The following is a 25,369-nucleotide window of genomic DNA, read 5'->3' on the forward strand; positions in this document are numbered from 1 at the left end:
TCAAGTCAGATGATTGGCTGGGCCATTCTATAGCTTGATTTTCTTTCTCTGAAAGCATTTGAGAGTTGTCTTGCTAAAATGTCCACCATGGTTTCATCTTTATCATCCTGGTAATGTAGATGTTGGACTGAAGCAGCTGATATTAATTAACAAGGACGAAGGGCAGAGGGTTGCTGAATAACTACTGAGAGATTTCAGCTGCTGTCTGGGCTTTCACTGCCTTTCTACATCTTGTTTTCGTCACGTGTTCAACACTTTTACCTGCAATATTGCATAACTTAATCTGTAAACTAATTAGATTTATTTTCTTTGCATATATGGATTTCTTTGGTTGTTAATAACATCTGGTGAAACCTTCAAGTCAACCGCAACAGAGAAAAATTATGATGTCTTATTTTCGGCGCTGTAAGTGATAAGAGACCCCAAATGTCCCATCGTAAAAACCTCTGACAATATGTCAAAACAATAATAACGATAACAATAAGAAGGAGAATTTTGAACCTGACTTCATTCAATGTTCAGTTTTGTTTTGTTTTTTGTTAGAAATATATTCAATTTTACACATGTTAAAAAATGCATCATTCGCATATTTAAACAACATTTTATAAAACTTACATTACAAACACCTTTGTAATTCTTTATGTAATTAATCATTAAATTAATGACGACTGATGATTTTTTTTTACTCTATTCATGCAGCATTTTGCCTTAAGGACTAAATCAACTAAAATTTAATTTACAAAACTGATTATTCAGGTCTCAGATTTAGAACTAGACTGTCAAATATAGTGAAAACAATAGAATTGAAAAATAATTGCTGTTGCAGCATTTTGATAAAAACGTCAAGCTCGACGTGATTTCAAACACCAGATCTCTTAAAAAACGCACAAGCATGTTTGCGTTTGCCCTCACTTGAAAGTCAGCCCACATTCTTTACTCACAACCTGGTTCAATTTGTTCCAGGACAATAGTCTCAAGCCATTAAATGAACTTTCTCCCTGTGGTGTTTCTGTTGAGGTATTTGCAGGCTTCAGGATCCAGGAACTGTAGACAGAGGGCAAAAAATAATAAAAGGAGTTGAGTTAGAAGGTTAATCGGGAAGTAAAAAAAAGTTTCTATTGGTTCTCAGGATGTAATTGTGTTGTAAAAAAGAAACCTATTATTTTTTCTCTGCAGAGTGTGCTCTTGATGGACAGATTATATTCCTTGCATGAATGAGCATGAAATGAATCAAACTTATAGGTGATATTAATGAGCAGTGGCAGTTTCCTCTTTATTTTTTGACACATTTTCCTTGTTACAGACACTTAAACGGATGGAATCCTTATATTTCACATCTACCCACATGAAGAAATACTATAGTAATTTATAGCAAATAGCATTTTTCAATCATATATTTAATTGTGTTGTGCTGTTTGTTTTGTAGCATTTACAAAGCTTTAATTAATGGATATTTAATTACTAACGATTAATTAATGAATGCTACAGCCTACGTAATATTAGTCAATGAATAAACTGTAATAAATAGTAAAAATTTAGCTTTTACTACAGTAAACTGGTGTATTATAGAACAATATATGCAGTATTGGATCATTTGTTAATATTTCAATAGTTGTTGTAGCTCAAGTACATTATTCTATGGTTTGAAAAACTATTTACAGTATTTAATTGCTATAGTAAGGCCATCAATCTTTGCAAGTTTCAGTTTATCTTGATAGATTAGGATGATTTTTTATTTTTCTCGTGATCATAAATTGGACAGAATCTCCTCTGTGCACTTTTAATGATGAATGGTACACTATTTTTAATTTTGACAATCCATCTGAATATTAACATTTCTGAGGTTTAGTCAATAATAACAGTTCTCTAATTTTGCGATTTATGGCATTGCATTTTGTTAAATATGAACACCTTTATGTCTATTTGTAATCAAGGCATTTGTGGAAAAGTCACAGTTTTGGGCAGCATGGTGGCAAAGTGGGTAGCACTTCGCCTCACAGCAAGAAGGTTGCTGGTTCGAGCCCTGGCTGGCTCAGTTGGCATTTTATGTGTGGAGTTTGCATGTTCTCCATGTGTTTGCGTGGGTTTCCTCTGGGTGCTCCGGTTTCCCCCACAGTCCAAAGACATGCACTATATAGGTGAATTGGATTAATTAAATTGGCCTTAGTGTATGTGTGTGAATGCAAGAGTGTATGGGTGTTTCATAGTGTTGGGTTGTGGCTGAAAGGGCATTTGCTACGTAAAACATATGCTGATAAGCGACCCCTGATTAATAAAGGGACTAAGGTGAAATGAAAATGAATGAATGAATGAAGTCACAGTTTCCATTTTGAGGATAAACAATTAAAGTAGACGCCCTGGCATAAGATGAGAACTGGCACAGTTATTTTTTAAATCTAAGACTTTGATTTAAAAGAATTAAGATTTAATATACAAACATTTATATTGAAAAATATAGTTCACACTTAACATTCATACATTCATTCATTTTCTTTTCTGCTTAGTCCCTTTATTAATTCGGGGTCGCCACAGCGGAATGAACCGCCAACTTATCCAGCATATGTTTTACGCAGCGGATGCCCTTCCAGCTGCAACCCAGCTGACCCAGCCGAGGCTCGAACCAGCAAACACACTTTACAATAAGGTTTTATTAGTTAATGCTAGTTCATGTATTTAACATGCACTAAGAATGAACAATCCTTTATTAATCATAGCTCAATGTTTATGTTGCATGATTAAAATCCACAGTACATGTACAACTTTATTTTCTTTAACTTTATTTTATTTTTGTTAACTAATGTTAACAAAAAATTAATAAATAATGTAATAAATGTATTGTATTGTTCATTAGTCGTCATGTTAATAAATACATTATTTTTAGTGGAACCTTATTGTAAAGTGTTACGCTGTAAAAAAATTACTTTAAATTCGCATTATTTTCACTGTATGTAAATTCACAGTATACTGTGAGGTAATTTTATATAATCTATATATAATCTATATATATTATAATGTAATATAGAGTATAATGGTTACAGTAGATAGTAATTTGTCATGAAAGTAAGTTCTAACAATTTTTCATGCAAGAATGTATTTGTTTAAAATTCAAATCTGTGGTTTATTTGTAAAGATGGTGCATTTTTTTGACAATTTCAGCATTTTTTTGACATGTAGCTTCCAGATGATGATGGCCAAATACTCATGAATCCTTCTAAAGCAGGCTTTCCTTGCCTTATGATTCTGACATTTCTTCTGACTTTGAAATAATTTTAGGCTTGTTTAACAGTTTTTGGTTTTACTTATAATTGACTTTTGCTCCAGTTTATTACATTTTGGCTAAGAGTGGACCCATAAAAGAAAATTTACTATAACATTCATGTCGTTTCAAAACTGGTTCATTTTCTTTCAAGTTATTTTTGAAGATGTTGGTAAACAAATTGTAAATATTTTTAAATATATAAGAAAGAAAAAATTCTTTTATTTTACAATAAACGTACAATACAATATGATGTATTACTGTGTAAGTTTACAGTGATACTAATGTTTATGATGTCAGTGATACTAATTTACTGTGGAAAAATTACAGTAACTTGTTGTGAAATTCTGGGATTTTTAACAGTGTATGTTATTATAATAATAACAACTTTATAGGCATTACTGTGAAATTATATTAAACTGTTATGTATGCGAATACATGAATATGTGGGTATAAGTCACATAATATGTCAGATCAGATGACATTGTTTAACCAATTTACCTGATTACTAGCCTTAAGTTGCTCTTGTCCCAACTTATTTTGGAATGTTTTGCAGGTCTAAATGACAGGAAAGGGTGTATATTTACAAATTAAATGAAGGTGACCAGACAAAGCATGAAATAGTTCATAGTGTCTGCAATGAAATACAATCAATGTAAATTTGAAAATCACTACTTTCTTTTTTATTTGCAATTTCCATACTGTCTGAACTTTTTCTTATTCGGGGTTGTAGCACTTTTAATAAAAATGAGTTGTGTTTCCCCTGTGCTGCCCTTCTGACTGTTATTCTTAATGAAAATGCAAATACACTCGTTTATTGCCTCTAGAAATATTTATGACCAAAAAAAATCACCATTAGCAATCAATATAGTGTCCTAATAGCACACACTTAAATGCAAAACAATGCATGTAATTTACATTGTTCATGTTATATGAGTTATACAAATTTGTATATTTGAAATATGAACGCATATGCAGAGCTCCCCCATTATTATGCAGGGAATCCTTCATAGCAGCAACAGCTGTCATAAAGCTGTTCTTCTCTGAAGCACCGCAGCAGCGGAAAATGTAAAATGCCTTCGAGGTATTTATCATTGCCTGAAACTAAGACAGGCAGCTTGTCGGATTTATGTCAAACTTCTTCATTCCTGTTTTCAATGCCAGGGTGTTTTCTTACACATGAAGCAAAGCATACGATTGACAAAGTGGATTCACAAAAAGCATGGAGATCTTCTGTCATTTGTATTCATTAGCCATAAGAGGACGCCTAGGACTCTAGATGTCTTTGCAAGCTGATCTATTTTAGGTTTTAGCTAAGATGGTTACGGTTCAATTTGTGAGATGGAAAAGCCAAGTCTAATGAGCACTGATGTTATTACATAACCAATAGCTTCATTAATTATTATTGTCATGATGAGTCTTCCTGTGTTTGAGCTCCTTCATATATTCTTAAGAATGTAGTAAGACATAATTGATAATTTAATTGATTTTGCTATTGTAGTTTAAAAAATCTAATAGAAATATTAGCATAATGTCTTCTAAAAGCATATACAGTCTTTGAGATTATTAGTTACTGTATTGTATATGCTGACTCATCACATGCATAGAAAAAGTCTATTCAATAATCACATGCTGTGTTTAAATGACATCAAAGTATATGTGATTGTCTCAAAATATTTGTATATTTCTATTTTTGTTACTTTTAAAGATTTAACAAGCCAAAAAGCCACTGATAGTCACAGCTGAGGCCACAGTGATTAAATGCAGGACCTTCATATTGCAGAGTGGCTCATTAAGTTAAGTGCTCCTTGGCTTTCAATCATTCATGCTATAAACGGGTGAATCATCCTCTTTGACTCAGTCATAAATGAGAAACAGAAGCATAAGGTCACACAACAAAAGAAAGCAGAGGACATAGGTATCATGCTGTGAATGCACTCAAACGTGTGTCAGAAAAGTCATTAAAGTATACAGCACACAGGATACTTCACATAGTCTTCTTTTTGAAAGGCTCTGGTTCTTAATGAGAAGTTTGAAACTCACAGCATAGCAATGGTTTAATTTGACTAATTGATTCATTCATCCCATGTTGCCAGATTGATTTACGTTGTCATGAGCCATATAGAATCTCAAATATTTTAATATAAAATTGTTGTGTGTTTGTGGTTTTTCGTGGATCAATTGATGCCACTAAAGAGCCTTTATTTATAAGAATATGCATACAGTATTAAAAATAAAGGGGCCAAGAAGAACCAAAAAGAGTTTCTATATGATTCCATTGAAGATTATATGAAGAGTTTAGATGCAAAACCTCTGAGTGCCATCTTAAATTTTCTTCTAAAATTTGCATTTTTCTTAGGATCCTTTGGTGTTCAGTTATTTCACTTTAAAGGCTATGCAAAGAACATGTTATTTGCCATAAAAGTGGATTTACTGAACATACACACAGGAGCTTGAGAAAAATGTCCGATTAAGGAGAAAATTTCAGACGGCACTTAGAGGTTTTTGCATCTGAACTATTCATATATGCAAAATGTTTTCACAGAACCATCTTTGTGAATAGTGGAGAGGTGGGGTAAGTTGTCACACTTTTCATACTTTCTAGCTTTTACTGAACACCATACACCATAATGTAATAAATGACACATCAAATGAAAGAAGTAAGTCTCAGGCACATATTTGTGTTCATGACATTTTCAAATCTTATCTCATTATGGAGCTGTAGACTGCTGAATGGAGAATGTGCACTTGTGACAATCAGCACGTTGTCACACTAGATTATCTAAAAATAAGAACACAACTGCTTAATTGTGATTATTGATTTTAAATGTTGAATAAAAAAATAAAATAAATTAACAATCATGCAAGATTTGAAAAAATATTTCAATCAATACACATTTAAATCAAAACATATTGGCAAGACAATACTTTACTTTGAATTTTAAACTGAAATGTTCTCTGGCAAATGGAATTCTGCGGATAACTTGCATAACTTAACATCCATTTAACCTCCGGACACATTGATGCCTTGTGTCTGATTAAGAAGCAGAGTTGGTGCTTGGGCCTGGCAGGGTAGAGTTCTGCATTGAGTGATCTGTGACGTAGGATTGTGCAAGGATGTAGGATGGTTTCTGGAAATACATTTCTGTTGTAAGGTTGAATCCCAGCCACCCTGAAGTCAGCCTGAATGTTCAATGAGGTTGAAGCCAGAGGAAAGGCAATTGCTACAATCCCAGGAATACCTTTCTTCCTTAATTCCTGCCTTTCTTAAGTCAAATGTGACAACTTGCTCCAAAGTCAATGAAACAACTTGCCCCAAACTGACATTTCGTCACCTTGGAATTATAAGGTTTTATCTGCGTTCTGAATGATTTTGAGATATCGAGCTTCAAAGATTTGGCATTTCATAGCAAACAATATGTGTGTAACATTTGTTTTTTAAATAAAGCCTTAAAATGTAAACAATTTATGAAAAACATCCCATAATGTAAATACATTTACATTTAGTCATTTAGCAGACACTTTTATCCAAAGCGACTTACAAATGAGGACAAGGAAGCAATTTACACAACTATAAGAGCAGCAGTGAATAAGTGCTACAGACAAGTTTCAGGTGTGTAAAGTCTAAGAAGCAAAGCATAAGTAATGTAAGTATTTTTTTTTTTTTTTGAGAGAGTACAGTTAGTGGTATAGCCAGAGAGGCAGTTAAGATTAGGAGGGAAAGTCATTTAATAAGTTGTCATTTAATAAGAATATGTCAATAACTCAATTTTGACAAAAATGTCAGATAGAACCGTATAATTCTAAGGTGACAATTTGTGCTAAAGTTGGCTAAATGTCAGGGTTAGCCCAGTATGTCAGCAAACATATCAAAAGACATGTCACTGTCTCATCTATTTTGTGCAAAATAATATTTTTTTTCACATCAATACCTAACAATGTAGTACTAAATAAAATTTAAAGTGATTTGCCAAAAGAAAAGAAAAGTGCATGCTAATCTCAGAGCAATCTTGAACATGTGAACAGGAGGTTGACTATAGAAGAGGAGTCAAACAAAATGTGATTTTTAAGATAGCACCTGTAGTGCTGGAGTTATAAACAGTGTGACAACTTACACCGCTCTCCCCTACATAACCTTTATTTTTTTGAGTCTGGGCAAGTCTCTAAAAAGCTGATCAAAACTAAAAAGTTTATCAAAAAGGTTCCAGATGAGATGGGATTTTCGCAATAGCATCTATTTCTCCATGTTATTAGAAGAAACTTGTTTTTGGAGTGAAGAACCTTTCTTTTGTCCCCTCAGACTATTTGTTTTAATTACACTTTTAATATATCCCCATTAAAACTTTAGCAAAAACGCTGATGCACCTTTAAATCACGCCGGTTTCTCAAATCTGGCAAAGAGATCCCGATTTTGACTTTCAGTAGGACATGCACGTCATAAATCCAGCAGCACGGAGTCTTGGAGGGGGTTTCTTTACGTCACGACGCGGTGTCTCCGTCAGGTCTCTGCGCAAAGCCAAAGCATTATTACTACAACTCTCTCTCTCTCTCTCTCTCTCTCTCTCTCTCTCTCTCTCTCTCTCTCTCTCGAAGTACTGCAGATACAGAGCAGCAGCAGCGCTGAAACACTGTCAGCTTTTGCTTTGGTTACTGCGGTTTTAACAGGACACACACAAATGATTATTGATTAGCTTCGTCGGCCGGCTCATAATGGAGAACCAGCATCGACATCTCATCTTCTCAGCTCCGTAAAGGGTGAGTTAAAAGCTATCGGACTTTCGCCTCGTAATTTTGCTGCATTAGCCTGTACTGTAGGAAATAAAACAAATTCTAATATTAGTTTGTCAGAGGATAAAAGATAAGGATGCACAAATCAGCATGTTGCTGACGGACAGCTCAGTTTTCCAAGAAGCAAAAGTTATTTTCTTCCAGACTTGTAGATTTTCAAGATTCTAGCGTCAAACTAATAGTGATTTAGATTGATCAGGCTAATTCTTACGCATTAGTTTATAATAAATTACGTTCAGTGAATTACTGATTACCGGAGGGTGTCCGGTGATGAGAGTGAGAGACTGAGCGCTGTTCTGGAGTCAGTTTTGACATGAGCGAAAGCGACTGATCGGTGGCTGGAAGAGAGCAGAGCGCCCGCATGTCCCGCCGCGGGCAACACGGGCACTGCAGAGACACACACAGACACTAAATTACTTTTTTAAAGCTCACATTCTTAGTGCTTATTCTTGGGTATATGACACCCATGAGGTAACATAATTAGTGTAACATCTCGAGAAGACTTAAAAAACGAGCCATGGCGGGCTCAGTTTTTAAATCTTCACAGATCATGAAATGTAAGCGTTTACTGCAATCAACAAGCTTTATATTTGGGGCAATGTTAATGCTACATATTATTATGGCTTCCTTTTAATTAATTCATTTTCCTTCGGCTTAGTCTCGACACTTGACCCAGCCGAGACCTGAACCAGCGACCTTCTTGCTGTGAGGCGACAGTGCTAACCACTGCGCCACCCTCACTCTAATCTAATTCTAGGTAGGCTAATTCTATTTGGGGTACATTTTGCACCTCCATATACAAACCTCTTTCACTCATTCTCTTAGTACTCATTTGCTCACTCACACACACTCCCTGATTTATCGTCACAGCGGAATGAACCATCAATTTCTCTGGCATATACTTTAAACAGCAGATACCCTTCCAGCACTTCCAATTCAATTTACTGAATTTACTTATAGGCTACTGCTGTGAGGGAAACTGAAGCACCCAGAGGAAACCCACACAGACATGGGGAGAACATGCAAACTCCACACAGATAGACCTCCTGGTCCAGCAGGGACCATACTAATCATTTAGTACACGCCCTGCTGCCCCAATTCAAGCACCTTTATTATTACTTATATTGTTAGATTGTATTTTGAATAACACAAAGTGGGCCTAAATATTTATTTAAAAAATATATGTTTGTATGTGAATTATGAGACATGTTGTCTAAGAAACTTCACAATAACAACACCTTCGTGCTTTACAACAAATCTCCCATTTTCCTTTTTTTTTTTACTGTTTTTGCCTCCTGAATCATACATTCATTCATTCATTCATTCATTCATTCATTCATTCATTCATTCATTCATTCATTCATTCATTCATTCATTTTCCTTCAGCTTAGTCCCTGATTTATCAGGGGTCGCCATAGTGGAACCATCAACTACTCTGGCATATGTTTTACACAGCAGATGTCCTTCTAGCTGCAACCCAGCAACGTGGTGGAAACACATTCAGCTTCATTTATCATTAAATAATTATGTCATTGTAATTATTAAAATTTTAAGCTCATTCTACTTTTTTATATAGCTTCTTCGACTAGTAGTTCCCTAATGTATGTTCGCATGTACAGTTGAAGTCAGAATAATTTTTTTAAAATTATTATTTAATCTTATTTTAGTAAATTTTTTTATTTTCTATTTATTTGGTTATGTATTATATTCCTTGCATGTGAACACATTTTTTTTTAATGGCTCTGTCGGGATGGGGTGGGTTTTCCGTGATTGGTATTTGATTACTAATACAGTATGTATGTATCACATTTTTCTGAAACAATAAATGTGTTTAAAAAAAAAGAATTATTACCCCCCTCTGAATTATTTTAATTTTTCCCAAATGATGTTTAACAGAGCAAGGACATTTTCACAGTATGTCTGATAATATTTTTTCTTCTGGAGAAAGTCTTATTTGTTTTATTTTGGCTAGAATAAAAGCAGTTTTTTAATTTTGTAAAAAACATTTTTAAGGTCAAAATTATTAGCCCCTTTAAGCTATTTTTTCCCATAGTCTACAGAACAAACCATCATTATACAATAACTTGCCTAATAACCCTATCCTGCCTAGTTAACCTAATTAACCTAGTTAAGCCTTTAAATGTCACTTTAAGCTGTATAGAAGTGTCTTGAAAAATATCTAGTCAAATATTATTTAATGTCATCATGGCAAAAATAAAAGAAGTCAGTTATTAGAAATGAGTTATTAAAATGATTATGTTTAGAATGTGCTGAAAAAAAATCTCTCCATTAAACAGGAATTGGGGAAAAAACTAAGCAGGGGGGCTAATAATTCAGGTTGGCTAATAATTCTGATTTCAACTGTATGTATTTGACATTATATCCACATAAGTCTTGAAAATCTTAATTCTGAAAAATGGTTTGATTGCCACTACACTGCAAAAAAAAAAAAGCAAAAGAAAATGAATTCAATCAGTTGTTGCCAGTGTTTTCCCATAAATTGAAGCTTTTAATTTCAGTCACTTTAATCTCATTCAGCTACAGTGCAGCTCTGAGTTTGTATATCCTTGAGGACTGTGATGCTGCATTAACCAGGCTTTTATCTTTGCTTGCAGAAATTTCATCTTCTCCACTCTGCCTCATTAGACAGTATTTTAAGCACTGATCAATTCATTTACATTTAGTACTAGGCTACTTAGTATTGTGTAAATATGCAGTTTAATTTGTTTTTTAAGATTGACATCTCATGGGACGATGGAGCTTTTTTGTTTCTCTTGCATTTAGTTTGCATGATTGGGAAACATGTCTGATGTTCAGACACAATTGTGTTCCTGTAACAGCATTCATGCTGGTGGGAAGGCTCTGTTTCCGATTGAGGAAAGGCTTTATTGAATTACCTGCAGAATGAAGCAGCCGGCCATGTCGTGATCGAGAGCGACAAGCCTCATGCAATCCAAGCCTACTTTTTTTTTCCTCTTTAGCATGCATGGCAATACTTCATATATATATATATATTATGAAACCCTGATGTATCATTGATTTTGGAGATGTTGGAAATGCACTCTCAAGATGAACATTTTGGTACAGACTACAGAATTATATTGGATTATTCTGTTACACATGTTCAGAGGAATCTGCCTATACAGTATCTGAATGTGTAAACATTATCAACACTGTCAGTTACAATTATATACAGTCATTCAGATATTTTTTATCATTCCAAATGTGGCATTCAGATGAATTGAGACTGTCAAACTGATTTTCAGCCTCATCGCTCAGACAGAACATCTTGTTCTGACAGTGTTTATTGTTAGTATATTCATATTTGATGTAATGAGATATATACATGTTCTTAGCAGCTGTTATATTTTTTCCATGTACTTCAATATAATTTAGAAACGTAGCAAATGAAAAAAAAAGTAATCTTAAAATTAATAAACTCTCAGAAAATAGCAATCAATTTTATAGGAATTTATTCATTCATTTATGCCACACAGAAAAAAATCATTCATTTTCACAGCTTAAAATATGGAAAATTTGTGGCATATTCCCTATAATATATGTATTATTAATATATTTGTTAGCAATTAATGAATAAATTAATGGCATTAGTCATGTTAATATGATCATTAAATAAATAAGCAAAAAATAGAACTAAAATGTAATCATAAATTTAAACATTTATTGCCAAACAGTTAATTTCTAAGTCTAAAAGTAAATCAGAAAACGCTGGTATTATTATTTTGATTTGTTTCCAGACAGCTTAGTCACACTCCCCCAATGCATTTAGTTTTTTCTCTTGCTCCATAATATCATCAGTTCCTGAAGCAATCTTTCAGCACAAGATGCCCTAGTGAGTGTCCTTCTTGAAGGGGTCTTTTTTTTAATGTGATTATATCCTCTCCAAACCATTAGGAGATTGAACCTGGCTTATTCACAGCGCTTGACTTTCCTCTTGTCTGCATTTCCGTTTATGCATTTCAAAGTCAAAACTGCTACAAAAAAAAAAAAAAAACACAGAAAACTTTTTGATATTGTATATGTTTTGGTATGCTAATTTGGTATTCTAGCATTTTTTGTGTTGGTTGCATCCATATACTGTACATTAACCATGCACTCCTGCAAGAACTGTGCTCAAATTAAATTGAAAAAAAAGAAAAGATGATATCAGTTAGATAACAGATAACAGTTCTGTCCAGTTCTCGAATCTGATTGGCGATATTCCCGTAATAACAGCACAAGATTCTGACGGTATGATAACCTTGGATATAAATATCACGGTTTCATGGTATCACAGTATTCCGTCCCATGCCTACTTGTATAGCGTCCTCACCCTTGTGTATTCCTCCGCCCACATAGAATGACAGCAGATCAATGAACGGACTACAGTTTGACAAAAATTGCTGCTGTTGGACAACATAATGTACTTTCGAGACTTTTTAGGCGAGAATGTAGATGTTTAGATTGCAACTGTACAGTTTATTTATAAGGATAGAGCCAATTTTAAATATTTATCATTTCAGAGATACAGTGCATCGGCATCATTGATCTATATAGATATTATTATATTAGATATTGCAAAATAGTTCAGTAAAAAGAAAGAAAGAAGAAATGCCTGCATGTGTTTAGCATTTTTCCTTATCACAAACACAACAATAATCTGTTAGTGATTGCGCTGCTTTGGCTTTTTCTAGGTAAATTATTGTACCATCCTGATTGCAACAGAGAAATACTGGAAAATGTCTCTAAACTGATGGCATTTCATGCCGTTCGGCCTTAAAATCACCTGTTTTGTCATGATTTTAGACATTACGTTGGAGAATCATTCAAATACTAGCTCTAAAGTGACGTTGGTGAAGTAGCAATGGTTTCTGCTGTTCTGACATCAGCTGCAAATGAAGTGAAGGAATGGCAGAAGAAAGTAGTTCCTCTTACAAAAGGATCTTTAGACTCTCCATGTTTTTATACACATGATTATGCCGTCCAACTGTTGTATAAATGCAATATCACACTTGTACCAGTGTGATATGGCTGAATAACGTCACTGGTGGGACAATAAGGCATCGCATGCCTCCTACCAGGGTTGTTGCTAGATCGGATACGTTTGTGGCCAGAAGTTAATGAGAATTATTTCTATTATTTATTAAATTTCCCATTTATTGTATTTTATTAACATCTACCCCCACCCCTACCCTAAACCCAATCATCACAGTAACGTAAAAACAGTAGTTGTATCAAGTATTATTTATGTTATCTATTAAATTACCCAATAAATTGTATTTTTTAACGCCTACTCCCACCACAACCCTAAACCCAACCGTCACAGTACTGTAAAAATATTATTATTATTGTTATACAGTGCCACAAAAAAAAATCAGATTTATTAATGTGCATATCACACTTCCGACTGGCCACGTATCCGATCTAGACTTTACCTCCTACCAGTGCTGATATACAGCCATATCACACTGCTACTCATGTGAAATTGCTCATATATATATATATATATATATATATATATATATATATATATATATATATATAATATATATTTAGGTGACACTTTAGTTTAAGTAACAATATTCACACTATTAACTACAGGCTTATTACCTGCCTATTATTAAGATATTTTCTGTTTATTAGTACTTATAAAGTATGATTTTTTTCTACATCCCTAATCCTATACCTAAACCATAGAGCTATTAATAAAGCAGCTAATTAATAGATTATTGAGCTTATAATATTAGTTAATGGTTTGTTATTAGCACTAATTGTACATTAATATAAAGTGTGATCACTGTTTATAACCATACTTTAAAACAGAAGCATCACTTAATGTAAAATATTGAAAACAGTTTTGTTCTTGAGCTGAAATGTCATGTTATTTTTCCCCCCGCTTGCGTCCATCTTATCTTAACAGATGAACATGCGATTTTAAAAAATCCATCTTATAAAATCATTGTTATTCATGCCAGCTTGCCAAATATGCTATAATGTTCTTGCATATAGAAGTCGACCTGCTGACTCCCAATGCACTGGAGAACGCGGAGGGAACAGAAACACCATATATCATTTCGACAGAGGCTATCAAGAGTGCAAGGCCTACTTTCCGTCCACTTGCGACTGATTGTACTTAAACCGCTCTGAGGTTAAGCTGTTCCTAGACCAGTAGAGCACTGAGAATGCAGCTTTTCAATTAGGAATTTTTCCTTTGTTGTGTGCATACACTGTAAAAACTTTACTTTACTTTAAAAAACCGAGTAAACCCATTGCCCTAAAAGCAACAAGTTAATTTTACCTTAAAAAGTCAGTAAACCCATTGACATAAATTTTAGAATTATGCATATAGAGTTGAAGTCAGAAATTCTTTTATCTCTGGCATGATGACAGTACATAATGTTTACTAGATAGTTTTCAAGATACTAATATTCAGCTTAAAGTGCAGTTTAAACTTAACTAACTTGAGCTTAACTAATTAGGTTAAATAGACAAAACATTGTATAATGATGGATTGTTCTGTAGACAATCTAAAAAAATAGATAAGGGGGGGTGATAATATTGACCTTAAAAAGGTTTTTAAAAAATTAAAAACTGCTTTTATTCTAGTCGAATTAAAATAAATAAGACTTTCTCTAGAAGTCTTGGACATTTTATTTAAAGTTACAAAAATCTGTTTCCCCAAAGATCCTATATTGTTATTATTGAATGATAACTCTCAATTTCCCGTATATGCAAAGGTCCGTAATTTTTTTAACTGATACAAAGAAAATGTTGACACAGAGGTGGAAACCCCCTCATGATCTCTCAGTTAAGCACTGGTTACATTCACTATTGGAAATACTGTATCTGGAACTGTCATCAATATGGATCAACCATGCTAAACTGGACTTTTTGAAGGTGTGGATAATCAATAAATATGCGACGTCAAGACATATTGGACATTTAAGCCTCATCTGATACTACGAATGTCAAATTTAAATGTAATTTACCAAATAGCTCTAAACTACAGTTATTCTGTGTTTCCTGATGTGCATATAATGGGGTGGGGGGATGGGGGATATATATATATATATATGGGGTAATAGCTGTCAGTATTTTTCTGTCTGATTGTAAAAATTAAATATTTTCATTTTTGGAAAGAAAAACTGAATTACTAAAAAAGTCACATAATTTGGGAATTATTTGAAAAAGAAAAAAAACAGGAGGGCTAATAATTTTGCTCTCAAGTGTAGTTTGTTTACCTAATAATTATAAGGCAATGAGTTACTTTTTTAAGTAAAGTTAACTAATCACATTATTCAGTGTGGTTGTACTTTTTCAGAATTCACATTTTCCATTTCTAAATAATCTGATGATCTCCATGATGTTCTGCCGTCTATCGTTTGTTAGCATCGCTCCACATTACGCAGGTAGTTTGGGGGAAGTGCTGCTTCTGGACCGAGGGGCCAATCATGCAGTTCACTGGGGCCGTCAGAGCTCTCAGACAGACACATGGTCCACATCCATTGAGTCGGCCAATAATGGATTACTCCGCAGCCTGAGCACTCAGCTTCCCAACGGCATGTGAACACAATGGAAGTGAAACAAGCCTCCCTTTTTATCCATTAGATGTTGTAAAGTCTCATAGACTCATTCTTAAGATCAGAGGATGGAGGAGTTACGATTACATGCCGTTTCATAAGTCATTTTGTTTACAAAATTGAACGATATTGCAGACTGTAAAGGGGTCTTGTTCAAAATGTATTTATTTATTTATTTATTTATTTATTTATTTATTTATTTATCCTATAAATGTTTAAAGTGACAGTTTACCCAAAAATGAAGATTCTGTCATCATTTACTCACCCTTGATCCATAATATTTTTGCAGATATTTAAGAAAAATGGCAAGTGAACATTCTTGTTTATCTAAAAAACAATGCTGAAGTCAGACATTCTGATTTGAAAATGTACTTTACATGCCGGAAAGCTGTCTTTGTCTTGGTTCTTTTAACCCGCCCACTGCCAGTTTAGCCAATTATATTACAGCACCCTGGATTGCCTTTGTGGAAAACCACATATTTCATTCATTCATTAGGAAAGGCTCTCAGAGCATGCATCCGTGACCGAAATGCGACCTCCGGTTAACAGTAGCAGACTTCGAAACGAGACGCAGATTCAGAGTTCCACATGAGGTTATTAATTAGCAAATAATATAAATATTAGTAACGTAAACATTAGGTGAGCTCGTTAAATTGTAACCCTGTGTCCCAACAACATGCTACAGTGTCAAGCAATTTGGCGAAACATGACAGAAATTTAAATACAGAAGCACAGAATACGCACTCACTCATGAAATGGTAAGATCTACAATCTAATTAATACATATTAAACCTCTTTGACATTATTAAATGTAGATGCTGAATCACTGATATGTGTTGGTTTGCATTATTTCGCAGTTCTAAAGTTCAATTTCAAATGGTTTATTTTATTTTCAAGATCTGAACTATCTGCTGCTGATTTCAGTAGTATGGCTATAATTGTCATGTAAAATGACATTGAAACTCACATTGTTAGCATTTAACACTAAATAAAGCACATGAGGTGTACCTCAGGTGATCATTGGCAGTTTTCTGTTGTTCACCTATAAGAAATAGATTCCGTTTCTAAAATATCACTTCGAGGTGTTTGTTAGAACAAAAAGTCCTTTTAATATGGAAAATATTCCTTCTATCGCATTGCTTTTATTTAGAACTTAACTTAAATCAGCGCTTAGGCTTGATAGTCACTCGCTCCTGATGGTTCTTAATCTGGAAAACTGCGCTTGTGTTTGTTTTGATCCAGGAATGCAATACCTAGTTCAACCACTGGGTGTCAAACTTACGTACTGCACCTTTAAAAAACAAAAGAAGATATTCTGAAGAATGCTGAAAGCTGGTAGCCTGTCTAATTTAGTTTTTCTACTATGGATGTCAATGTCTACTGGTTTCCAGATTTCTTTTCAAAATATCTAAACTGAAAAAATAAAGTCATAAAGGTTTAGAACCACTTGAGAGCAAATAAATTGTAAATACATTTTAATTTTCATGGAACTATCCTTTCATGGACCTATTCCTTTAAGTTTCTCACCATTTCTACTGTACGCCTAATCAAATGTAACAAAAGGTCAGATTTGCTTCAATTGATGCTAAAGATGCTCTTAGGAACATTTTAAACCTGGATAACATAAATCGTCGTGTTTGGCACAAATTAAATAATATATTTCTGGGGTATTCACTATTCTCACGCCTGCCCCCAGAGGGTTTATATGACCTCTGTGAGCTAATCAGATAAGTTGAAAATTACAATTTGTGGGGTGGACACAGATGTCAGTCACTGGAAGCTTTTGAAGGTTTTAATTAGTGCTCCACATTACCCAGAATCCTCAAGAGACAAATGACAAAGTGAATGAAAAAGCAGAGAATGCTAAATTGCATTCTGTATTTAACACTGCTGCAGTAATGATTTTTGTTGTATTGATTATAATATGGATTTCCCACAAGTAAGGAATAACGTACATCTAGGTGGTTATTCTTGCAGAATAAAATCTTATCTGACAGGCTTATTGGTTGTTGCATAAGACTGAAGGGCTTTATAAAAAAGGCCTTGATATGCCTTATCCCGCCTATTACGCAGATAATTGTCATAAAACTAAACAATTAAACACATAACATTGATCTAAGCTGTAATAATTTTTCAAACGAACACTCCACTCCACTTGACTAATGTGTAGTTACATTATGTACTACATTATGAACAACGGAAAATGATGAGTTGCTATTTTCTCAATCGAACATGGCTAAGAACTAAACTCTCATTCTGGCGTAATAACCAAGAAACTTTGTTGCTGTAGCTGTACCATGGCTGCATCAGGTGCAATAATATTATGCAGCGCTTGAAAACTCCCTAGCTAGATATAATTGTGCCTGCAATTGTGCCCTTATTACTTTGTTCTTTGTGTGAGTGGGATTTGAACAGACATATGAACTTTAGACAGTACAGTGATGTTATTTTAAACAAATTTTAATACCAAATTAGCCCCCGGCTCGTTCCAGCTGCTCCAATCACCAGTCTTCCTCCCCATCCCGTTCCCTCAGCTCCAATCATCGCTCTCCTTCACTTGCCACCCCTCATCACACCCAAGCACTCTCACTGAAGTTCTAATCCGACACACCTGCACCTGCAATCAGTCCCCTATAAAGCCTCCTCGATTCCAGTCATTCAGTGCCTGGAATTGATGTCAGATGATTTACCTTACCTTCTCTTCTCTCTGGCTCACCTTTTCTGTGGATGTTTCCCCTTCTCCAATGAATGTTTCTCCTAAACCTGTGGATGCACAAGCTGTGATTAAGGGAAGTGACTCCATAACTCTGATGCTTTTATGAAGCTCCTTGTGTACATTGTGAACAACATTCCATCTGCTCTTCCAAGAATATCACTTACCTGCTTATGTTGATCAATCCACTGTGTTTGAACCATCCTTGTCTGTGTGACAGTGACAACACCGTGTTACAGCAGCAGTTTTAATATGCAATGTAACTACAGAAGAGTCAAGCTTTAATTAGTAAAATGTTTTAAACTCCTTAAATGTTGAGCGAGCTAAGGGTTGAGTTGGATTGAATGATTTATGTTAAAAGTGGACTAAAGAATTACAAGTCGTGTAATAAATTTTAAATAACACACCACAACTGACAGAACCCATATGCAGTTTTATTTACGTTAAAATATCTAGAGTATTTTGACTAAACCTAATTCTCACAAACAGTAGTATACGGAAAACATACTGTAAATGCTCAAATTAATGTGTTTTTTTTTTTTTTTTTGGACAATTTGTCATTGGTAATATAGAAAAAAACAATCTTACTTTAATCAAACACATGACTATAATTTGAAATTCCTTTGAATGAAAGCGAAAATAAACTTTACTAAACTATTTTTTGGGTGCCATGGTGGCACAGTGGGTAGCACGACGCCTCACAGCAAGAAGGTGGCTGGTTTGAGCCCCGGCTAGGTCAGTTGGCATTTCTGTGTGGAATTTGCATGTTCTCCCAGTGTTTGCGTGGGCTTCCTCCAGATATCCATACAGCAGTGGATATTAATGTATATCCTGTTACATTTGCTGTGCAAAAACAGTGCAAAGTAAAATGCGTGCACTGAGTGTGTGTCGGCTGTGTGCGTGCGTGAACTTTGTATTGACATTGTGTGTGACTCATCAAAACTCTTAAATTAACTCCACAACAAATCCATCAAATAATCATTGGGAAAGGTCTTACTGTAGTATGTCTCACAAAGGTTGCGTGAGATCTGTTTCCTTCATGTCTGTCACTGTGCTGTTTCTCTGACTCAGCCAGATTAAGATGCACATGGGAACGATGGGCAGGGAGAACTAGCATTAAAAACAGCTAGCAACAAAAACAGTTACATTGTGTTCAGAGCAGAAAATCCAATATTCTGAGAGGTATAATAAATAATCTGATAAGTGTTTTGAGCTGAAACTTTACAGGCACATTCTGGAGACACAAAAGACTTATATTAAATCTGGAAAAAGGGATACAATAGGTGCCCTTTAACAATGACTATAAATAGCTATGGAAAATTAGACGATTTTCATCCCTAAACATTAACCAGGCTCCGATAGATCCTGGAGCAAGTTATTGTACTTTATAGTTACATTTTTATGTGATGATTTGTGTGTGTTTAATAACCTCTTTGTATAACCTCTGTTTTCGCAGCCTCATGAGTGCCATAAAGACAAAAGCTCTTCTTCAGTGGTGACGGCAGACCTCTTCCCTTTTTTTCCCTTTTAAAAATCATGGATGAAACCGCTCCACAGGACCCGTCTTCCCTCATGAAGGGAGCTAGAGACATTGCTAAGGTGGCCAAAAGACAAGCCGTCAAGAAAGTCAACAAAGTTGTGGATCGAGCCTCAGATGAATACTCCCAAAATCGAGCCTACCAGCGCTTCCAGGATGAAGACGACGAGTACTACAGCCAGCCAGATGGCAACTACACCAGCCACCATGCTAATGATGAAGAGGGATCCAGCGATGCCACTGAGGGCCACGATGATGAGGATGAGATATACGAAGGGGAGTACCAGGGGATCCCATCTGATGCGAAAGCCCGAGATGGGCAAGTGGCTCTGGGACAGCCACTGGCTGATGGCCTGAAGGACCGGAGAGAGCTGGAGAATGAGAGACAGGCAGATGAGGAAGAGCTGGCGCAGCAGTACGAGCTCATCATTCAGGAGTGTGGACATGGCAGGTTTCAGTGGCAGCTCTTCTTTACGCTGGGGCTGGCACTCATGTCTGATGGCGTGGAGGTCTTTGTTGTGGGCTTCGTTCTTCCCAGTGCCGAGACGGATATGTGTGTGCCTGATTCAAGCTCTGGATGGCTGGGTAAGCATATATAAGTTGATATGGATATCATAGATTTGGTATAGATGCTTTTATCTAAACTACAACCCCAATTCCAGGAAAATTTTGTATAAAGCAAGAAAATAAGATGCAATTTATTAATTCTCTTTAACTAGTTTTTAATTGAAAAAGCACAAAGAAAAATGGCCTATGTTTTCAGTGACCAAATAAATATTATTTTGAGAATATAAACAATTTTTAATTTCGATGGCTGTAACACTGCAAAAAAGGTGCAACAGAGGCAGTCAACAGTCCTGATACACTTCAAACGAAGATCTTTTTCATTCTATGTTTAAGGGCAAAAAGAAGTTTGAAAAGTATGAGAGATGCTATTCTTTTTCCGAACACTACAATACCCCCTCATTGCAGTAGGTGGGGTTGTAAATGTTTCATTTAGGCTTCTTGCATGTACCCTCTAACATAACAACGAGAGAAGAACAGTTTCATTAAACATCTGAAATCCGATGGTCTCCAGACCAGCGCACACCAGACGAGAAGCAATTGGTTTTATCATATTTCTATTCAATCTAATAATTCAATTCAATAGAAGTTTTCTATTCAATCTTATGCCATCTATTTGACTCAAATGTGCTGCCAATGTGTATACACTCATACAAAACTTTAAAAGATGGCACAACATAGTGCTGCTTCTTGTCCCAAGTGTGACTCCCTCTTAAGCAGGTCGCACACCAGATGCGCCACTTAGCGCTGCGCCACAATGCGCACATGACAGTTGAAAGTATCGCACACCTGACACGCACATTCAAATGTTATTTAAAATAAAACTATTCAGATGGCGCTCTGTGGCGCAGCAGAACTATGAACAATGTCCTGAGTCGTAGCTGGGCGCTGCGTACAGCTGCTGTGCCAGTATGCGTACCCTGATAGAAATCTGTGTTTAGAATTCTAAATTGCATGGTGCTGCTTTTGACACGGCATGTTGCCGTGTGGCACATCCAGTGTACAACCCCCTTTAGTCTTTATTTTTTTCCAGAGCAATCATGCAGGTGCAGATACATCTGTACCAGCTCTGCTACTCAATCCAGTGTATTCATGTGGCTTGTTGTTATTGGTTGGATGTTGTTCTCCAGTCTGACCACGTCAAAGAAATGGAGTTCCCTACCATGCTTAGCGGTTGTGTAATCGACACAAACCAATGGTAGCTCAAATATGTTTTGGAGCCAAAACAAACTCTGGTGAGCTGTTTCTGCTGAAAGTAACTCCAAACGAACTTCATTTTTGGCTGTAATTTGTTTGAAATTATATTATTTCAGTTTGTTCTTCAATTTCAGTTGAAGTATGTTTGTTACAGTGGGTGGGAGGGAAAGGAGAGAGGACATGAGTTAAAAAAATAAAACAAAAGACAACAAAAACAACTTTCTCCACCAATCAGATTGGCAGTTTTGTTTGTGCACGGAGCTGCTGAAGTTACAGTAAAAAGCACTTTAAGGCTCAAGCGCAAAACTGTCAATGCGAGCGCACATTAAAGAAGATGCCCAGAGGCGATATGAACGTGGAGCTGCTTATTGCACTGATAAACAATCATTTTTTCATCGCTGGAGCTGCTACTTGAACCATCCATGCTTGTTCGAGTCGCCAGTAACTTTAACAACAAGCGAGTTAACTTTCTCTCTTCTTCTTCTGTGTTACAAGCTTGTGTCAGAAGCTTAAAGTTCTGTAACACCATCTAACATCAAGGAGTGATTTTGCATACTCTTCTGCTTGACGCCAGTGAAAATCGTTTGAATTCGGAAAAGTGTCTCGAAAAACGCTGACGATAAACGCAAACAAAAAGCGTCAAGGTGTGTACGAGCCTTTATGATGTTTTTCAACATGAGGAAAACGGGAAATACTTCCAAATGCTCATGTTAGTAAATGCATATTAATTGCAGTTTCAGTTACTTCCATGTTGGCTTCACAAGGGATGTTGTAGCTTGGCTAGCGACAACTCGAGACCACACCTTACAAACAACAACAAGAGACAAAAACTGACAAAACATGACCAGTGCCTGGACTGGCCACAATAACAAGAATTAACAAGACCAAAGTGGCAGAGTCCTGACAATATCGGGGCCTTAAAGTGGTGCTGCATTGACTTTTCCTTTTAATCTTTTTTATTTTATTTTTTATTTTTTTTGAAATTCAGCATAGACTTACTCATTATTACAACTTTCCAGTCAAAAAAAATGGCCAAATCTGACATAAGACTTCAGCTTTTCAACAGTTTATGCTCGTAGATGTCTGATTCTCTTTTTTTTACCTACATTATTTGCGATTTTGCATTGCGAAATGTAATTTTTAAATTGTTTGACAATTCTCCTATGACTTTTGGCACAAAATGATAAGAATCCAGTTTTGTTTGCAAAGAGCTGCTTCTTTTTAAACCCTAATGTAATTCCAAAACTGTTTCAGTTGGATATTTTCACCTTTTCACTTATTTTGATCTTATCCCAACTTTTTGAAGTGTAAGAGACGTAAAAATCTGTTAAAATTTGCCAAGTGCAAGGAAATCTTTTCTTTTCACTGGAAATCTTTACATCTTTTAGACTCTGTACTAATCTTTACACATTTGACAAAGTTTGAGGATGTATGTTGACACATACTGCAATCAAAGTTAACATTTTATTAGTTTTCACATTTTTTTGTTGTTGTTATAATTGGAAATAGCAAGTATATGCTATTTAAACAATCAACCAGTTCTCTTTGACCTAGTTTAAGGTCACTGATAGTCATATCAATTGACATTCTTATATGTTTTATCAGTTTAATCAAGTCTGAGCATCTCTCTCTCTCTTCTTTTTTTTTTAAATCCTGCTTTTCCTTCACTTACGCACTCATCTGGAGAGCCCTGAGGGCATTGCGTGGCATGCTCTGCTTCCCTTTCTTTCATGCTCTCTCTTTCTCTTTGTCCTTACTCTGTCAATGGCTTTTAAGACATAATCGCACGTGGCCGGCCGTGACTGCCAGAGCAGCCACTGGCCTCCGAGATCAGATATGGCCATCAGCTGAAGCATTTGCTGCTAGATTGAAACACTGCAGGGATCAAAAGAAATCTAGAAATGCTTTAAAATAGGTGCTTTTATATAGTAGACTTGATCAAAGATGAATTGTTTTAGGTTTGATCATATATTTTAGGGTTGGGAAGAGTTGGTTGCAATTTGCTTAATGTCTTAATTTAATGTGTCTTACATGGCTTCATCTATTCGATCAAAGGGCAGTAATATTGTAAAAATATTATTAATTAGAATTCTGTTAAAGTAAAGTGTCTTTTTAGAATTACTGATTTGTAGAGGTGCTCCAATCAGGATTTTTGGGGCCGATCAGCGATTACCGATCACTTGAAGCCATATCGGCCGATACTGATCAGCAATAACATTTGGGTTTTTATCCTGCTAAGAGGAACATCTGCCGTTTACACTATATAAAGTGTAAAATCATTTGGAAACCATTTTTTAAATTAATTTGATAAGTATAAATTTAAAGGGCAGTTTAAATTTGATACATTTTAAATTATGTACTGTTACTTTTGATCAGCAATGCATCTGCGCTATACAAAAAGTCTTATTCAGAGATCAATGCATAATTCAAGCAGATATTTTGAGCCTGCTGTCTAAAAGCAGACCAATTGTGTCATGTTAAACACTGAACATCTCTCGGTGAATAAGGTAATGGCTGCTCTCCAGCAGACACAGTGGTGCAGTGGTAATTTAGTACAGAGATGCTGCAGTGTCACCCGTCTGAATGAGAACCTTCTGCAGCTCCTGTTGGTGTTCAAACATTGAGTCTTTTCTATTTGCTGTCCTAATGTAGCAAGTGAAATTTACACATTGCAGAATTCATCTCTAAATCTGAAGGTGGCACAGTGGCTCAGTGGTTAGCACTGTCGCTTCACAGCAAAAAAGTTGCTGGTTCGAGTCCCGTTTCTGTGTAGAGTTTACATGTTCTTCCTGTGTTCATGTGGGTTTCCTCCGGGTGTTCCTGTTTCCCCCAAAGACATGCTGTATAGGTGAATTGAATAAACTAAATTGGCCATTGTGCATGAGTGTGTGTCTGAATGAGTATGTATGGGTGTTTTCCAATACTGGGTTGTGACTGAAAGGGCATCTGCTGCGTAAAACATTTGAGGGAATAGTTGATAGTGGCAACCTCTGAAATAGAGAATAAGCTGAAGGAAAATTAATGAATAAATGAATGAATCTTTAAATCTGATCACATACTGTAGGGTATACTGTAGTTTGGTTCTGTTAGCTCTTTTGTTCTGCAGAAATTTTTTTTTTAATTAATCTAAAGCCTTTTGTGAAAATTAAATTACTAAAAAAAGCTTAAAGCTTGTGCTGCACTGAAATGGCTCCAATCAATAGAAACTTTGTCCTGAACACTGAACACTTTTGTGATATCATATCCTGCTTTTGGGTCTTTAAGATGGCTATGTTGTGTTAATATTTCAATTGAACCACAGCTGACTGAGGTCAGTCTTTTCAGAGGTCTTGTTAACTTTGTGTGTTCCAGGGTTTATATAGCAGTGTTCACACTTATGCACATAAAGCTCAATAATAGAACAATTGCACCAGAATTGTTTTAATCAAACCAAACCTGCACACTGTAAATATACTCTTAAGGACCATGCAGATGATGTCATCATTTACTAATCCTCAAGTCATTCAAAACCTGCATAATTTTTAAGTCATAGAAATACAAGTGGGTGCATATGGCAAAAATATTGTAATTAAAAAAAAAAACAGAGACAGCAATTCTTTGCGAGGGGCGGCACGGTGGCTTAGTAGTTAGCACTGTCGCCTCACAGCAAGAAGGTCACCGGTTCGAGTCCTGGCTGGGCCAGTTGGCATTTCTGTTTGGAGTTTGCATGTTCTCCCCGTGTTCCAGGGTGCTCC

General features: G+C 35.5%; 1 protein-coding gene across 1 annotated transcript in view; it reads left to right on the forward strand.

The window, feature by feature from the left end:
- The first annotated feature begins 7,911 nt into the window (after window positions 1-7,911).
- The window catches only part of sv2ca (synaptic vesicle glycoprotein 2Ca), an 80,075-nt gene continuing 62,617 nt past the window's right edge, over window positions 7,912-25,369 (forward strand). Inside the window, exons 1-2 of the mRNA XM_056457018.1 lie at window positions 7,912-8,011; window positions 19,794-20,459. Coding sequence (XP_056312993.1) covers window positions 19,874-20,459 — 586 coding nt within the window. The 5' untranslated portion in view covers window positions 7,912-8,011; window positions 19,794-19,873. The remainder of the gene's footprint in view (window positions 8,012-19,793; window positions 20,460-25,369) is intronic.

The sequence above is a fragment of the Danio aesculapii genome, chromosome 5 (genome assembly GCF_903798145.1).
Source record: "Danio aesculapii chromosome 5, fDanAes4.1, whole genome shotgun sequence".
In the NCBI taxonomy this organism is placed as follows: Eukaryota; Metazoa; Chordata; class Actinopteri; order Cypriniformes; family Danionidae; genus Danio; species Danio aesculapii.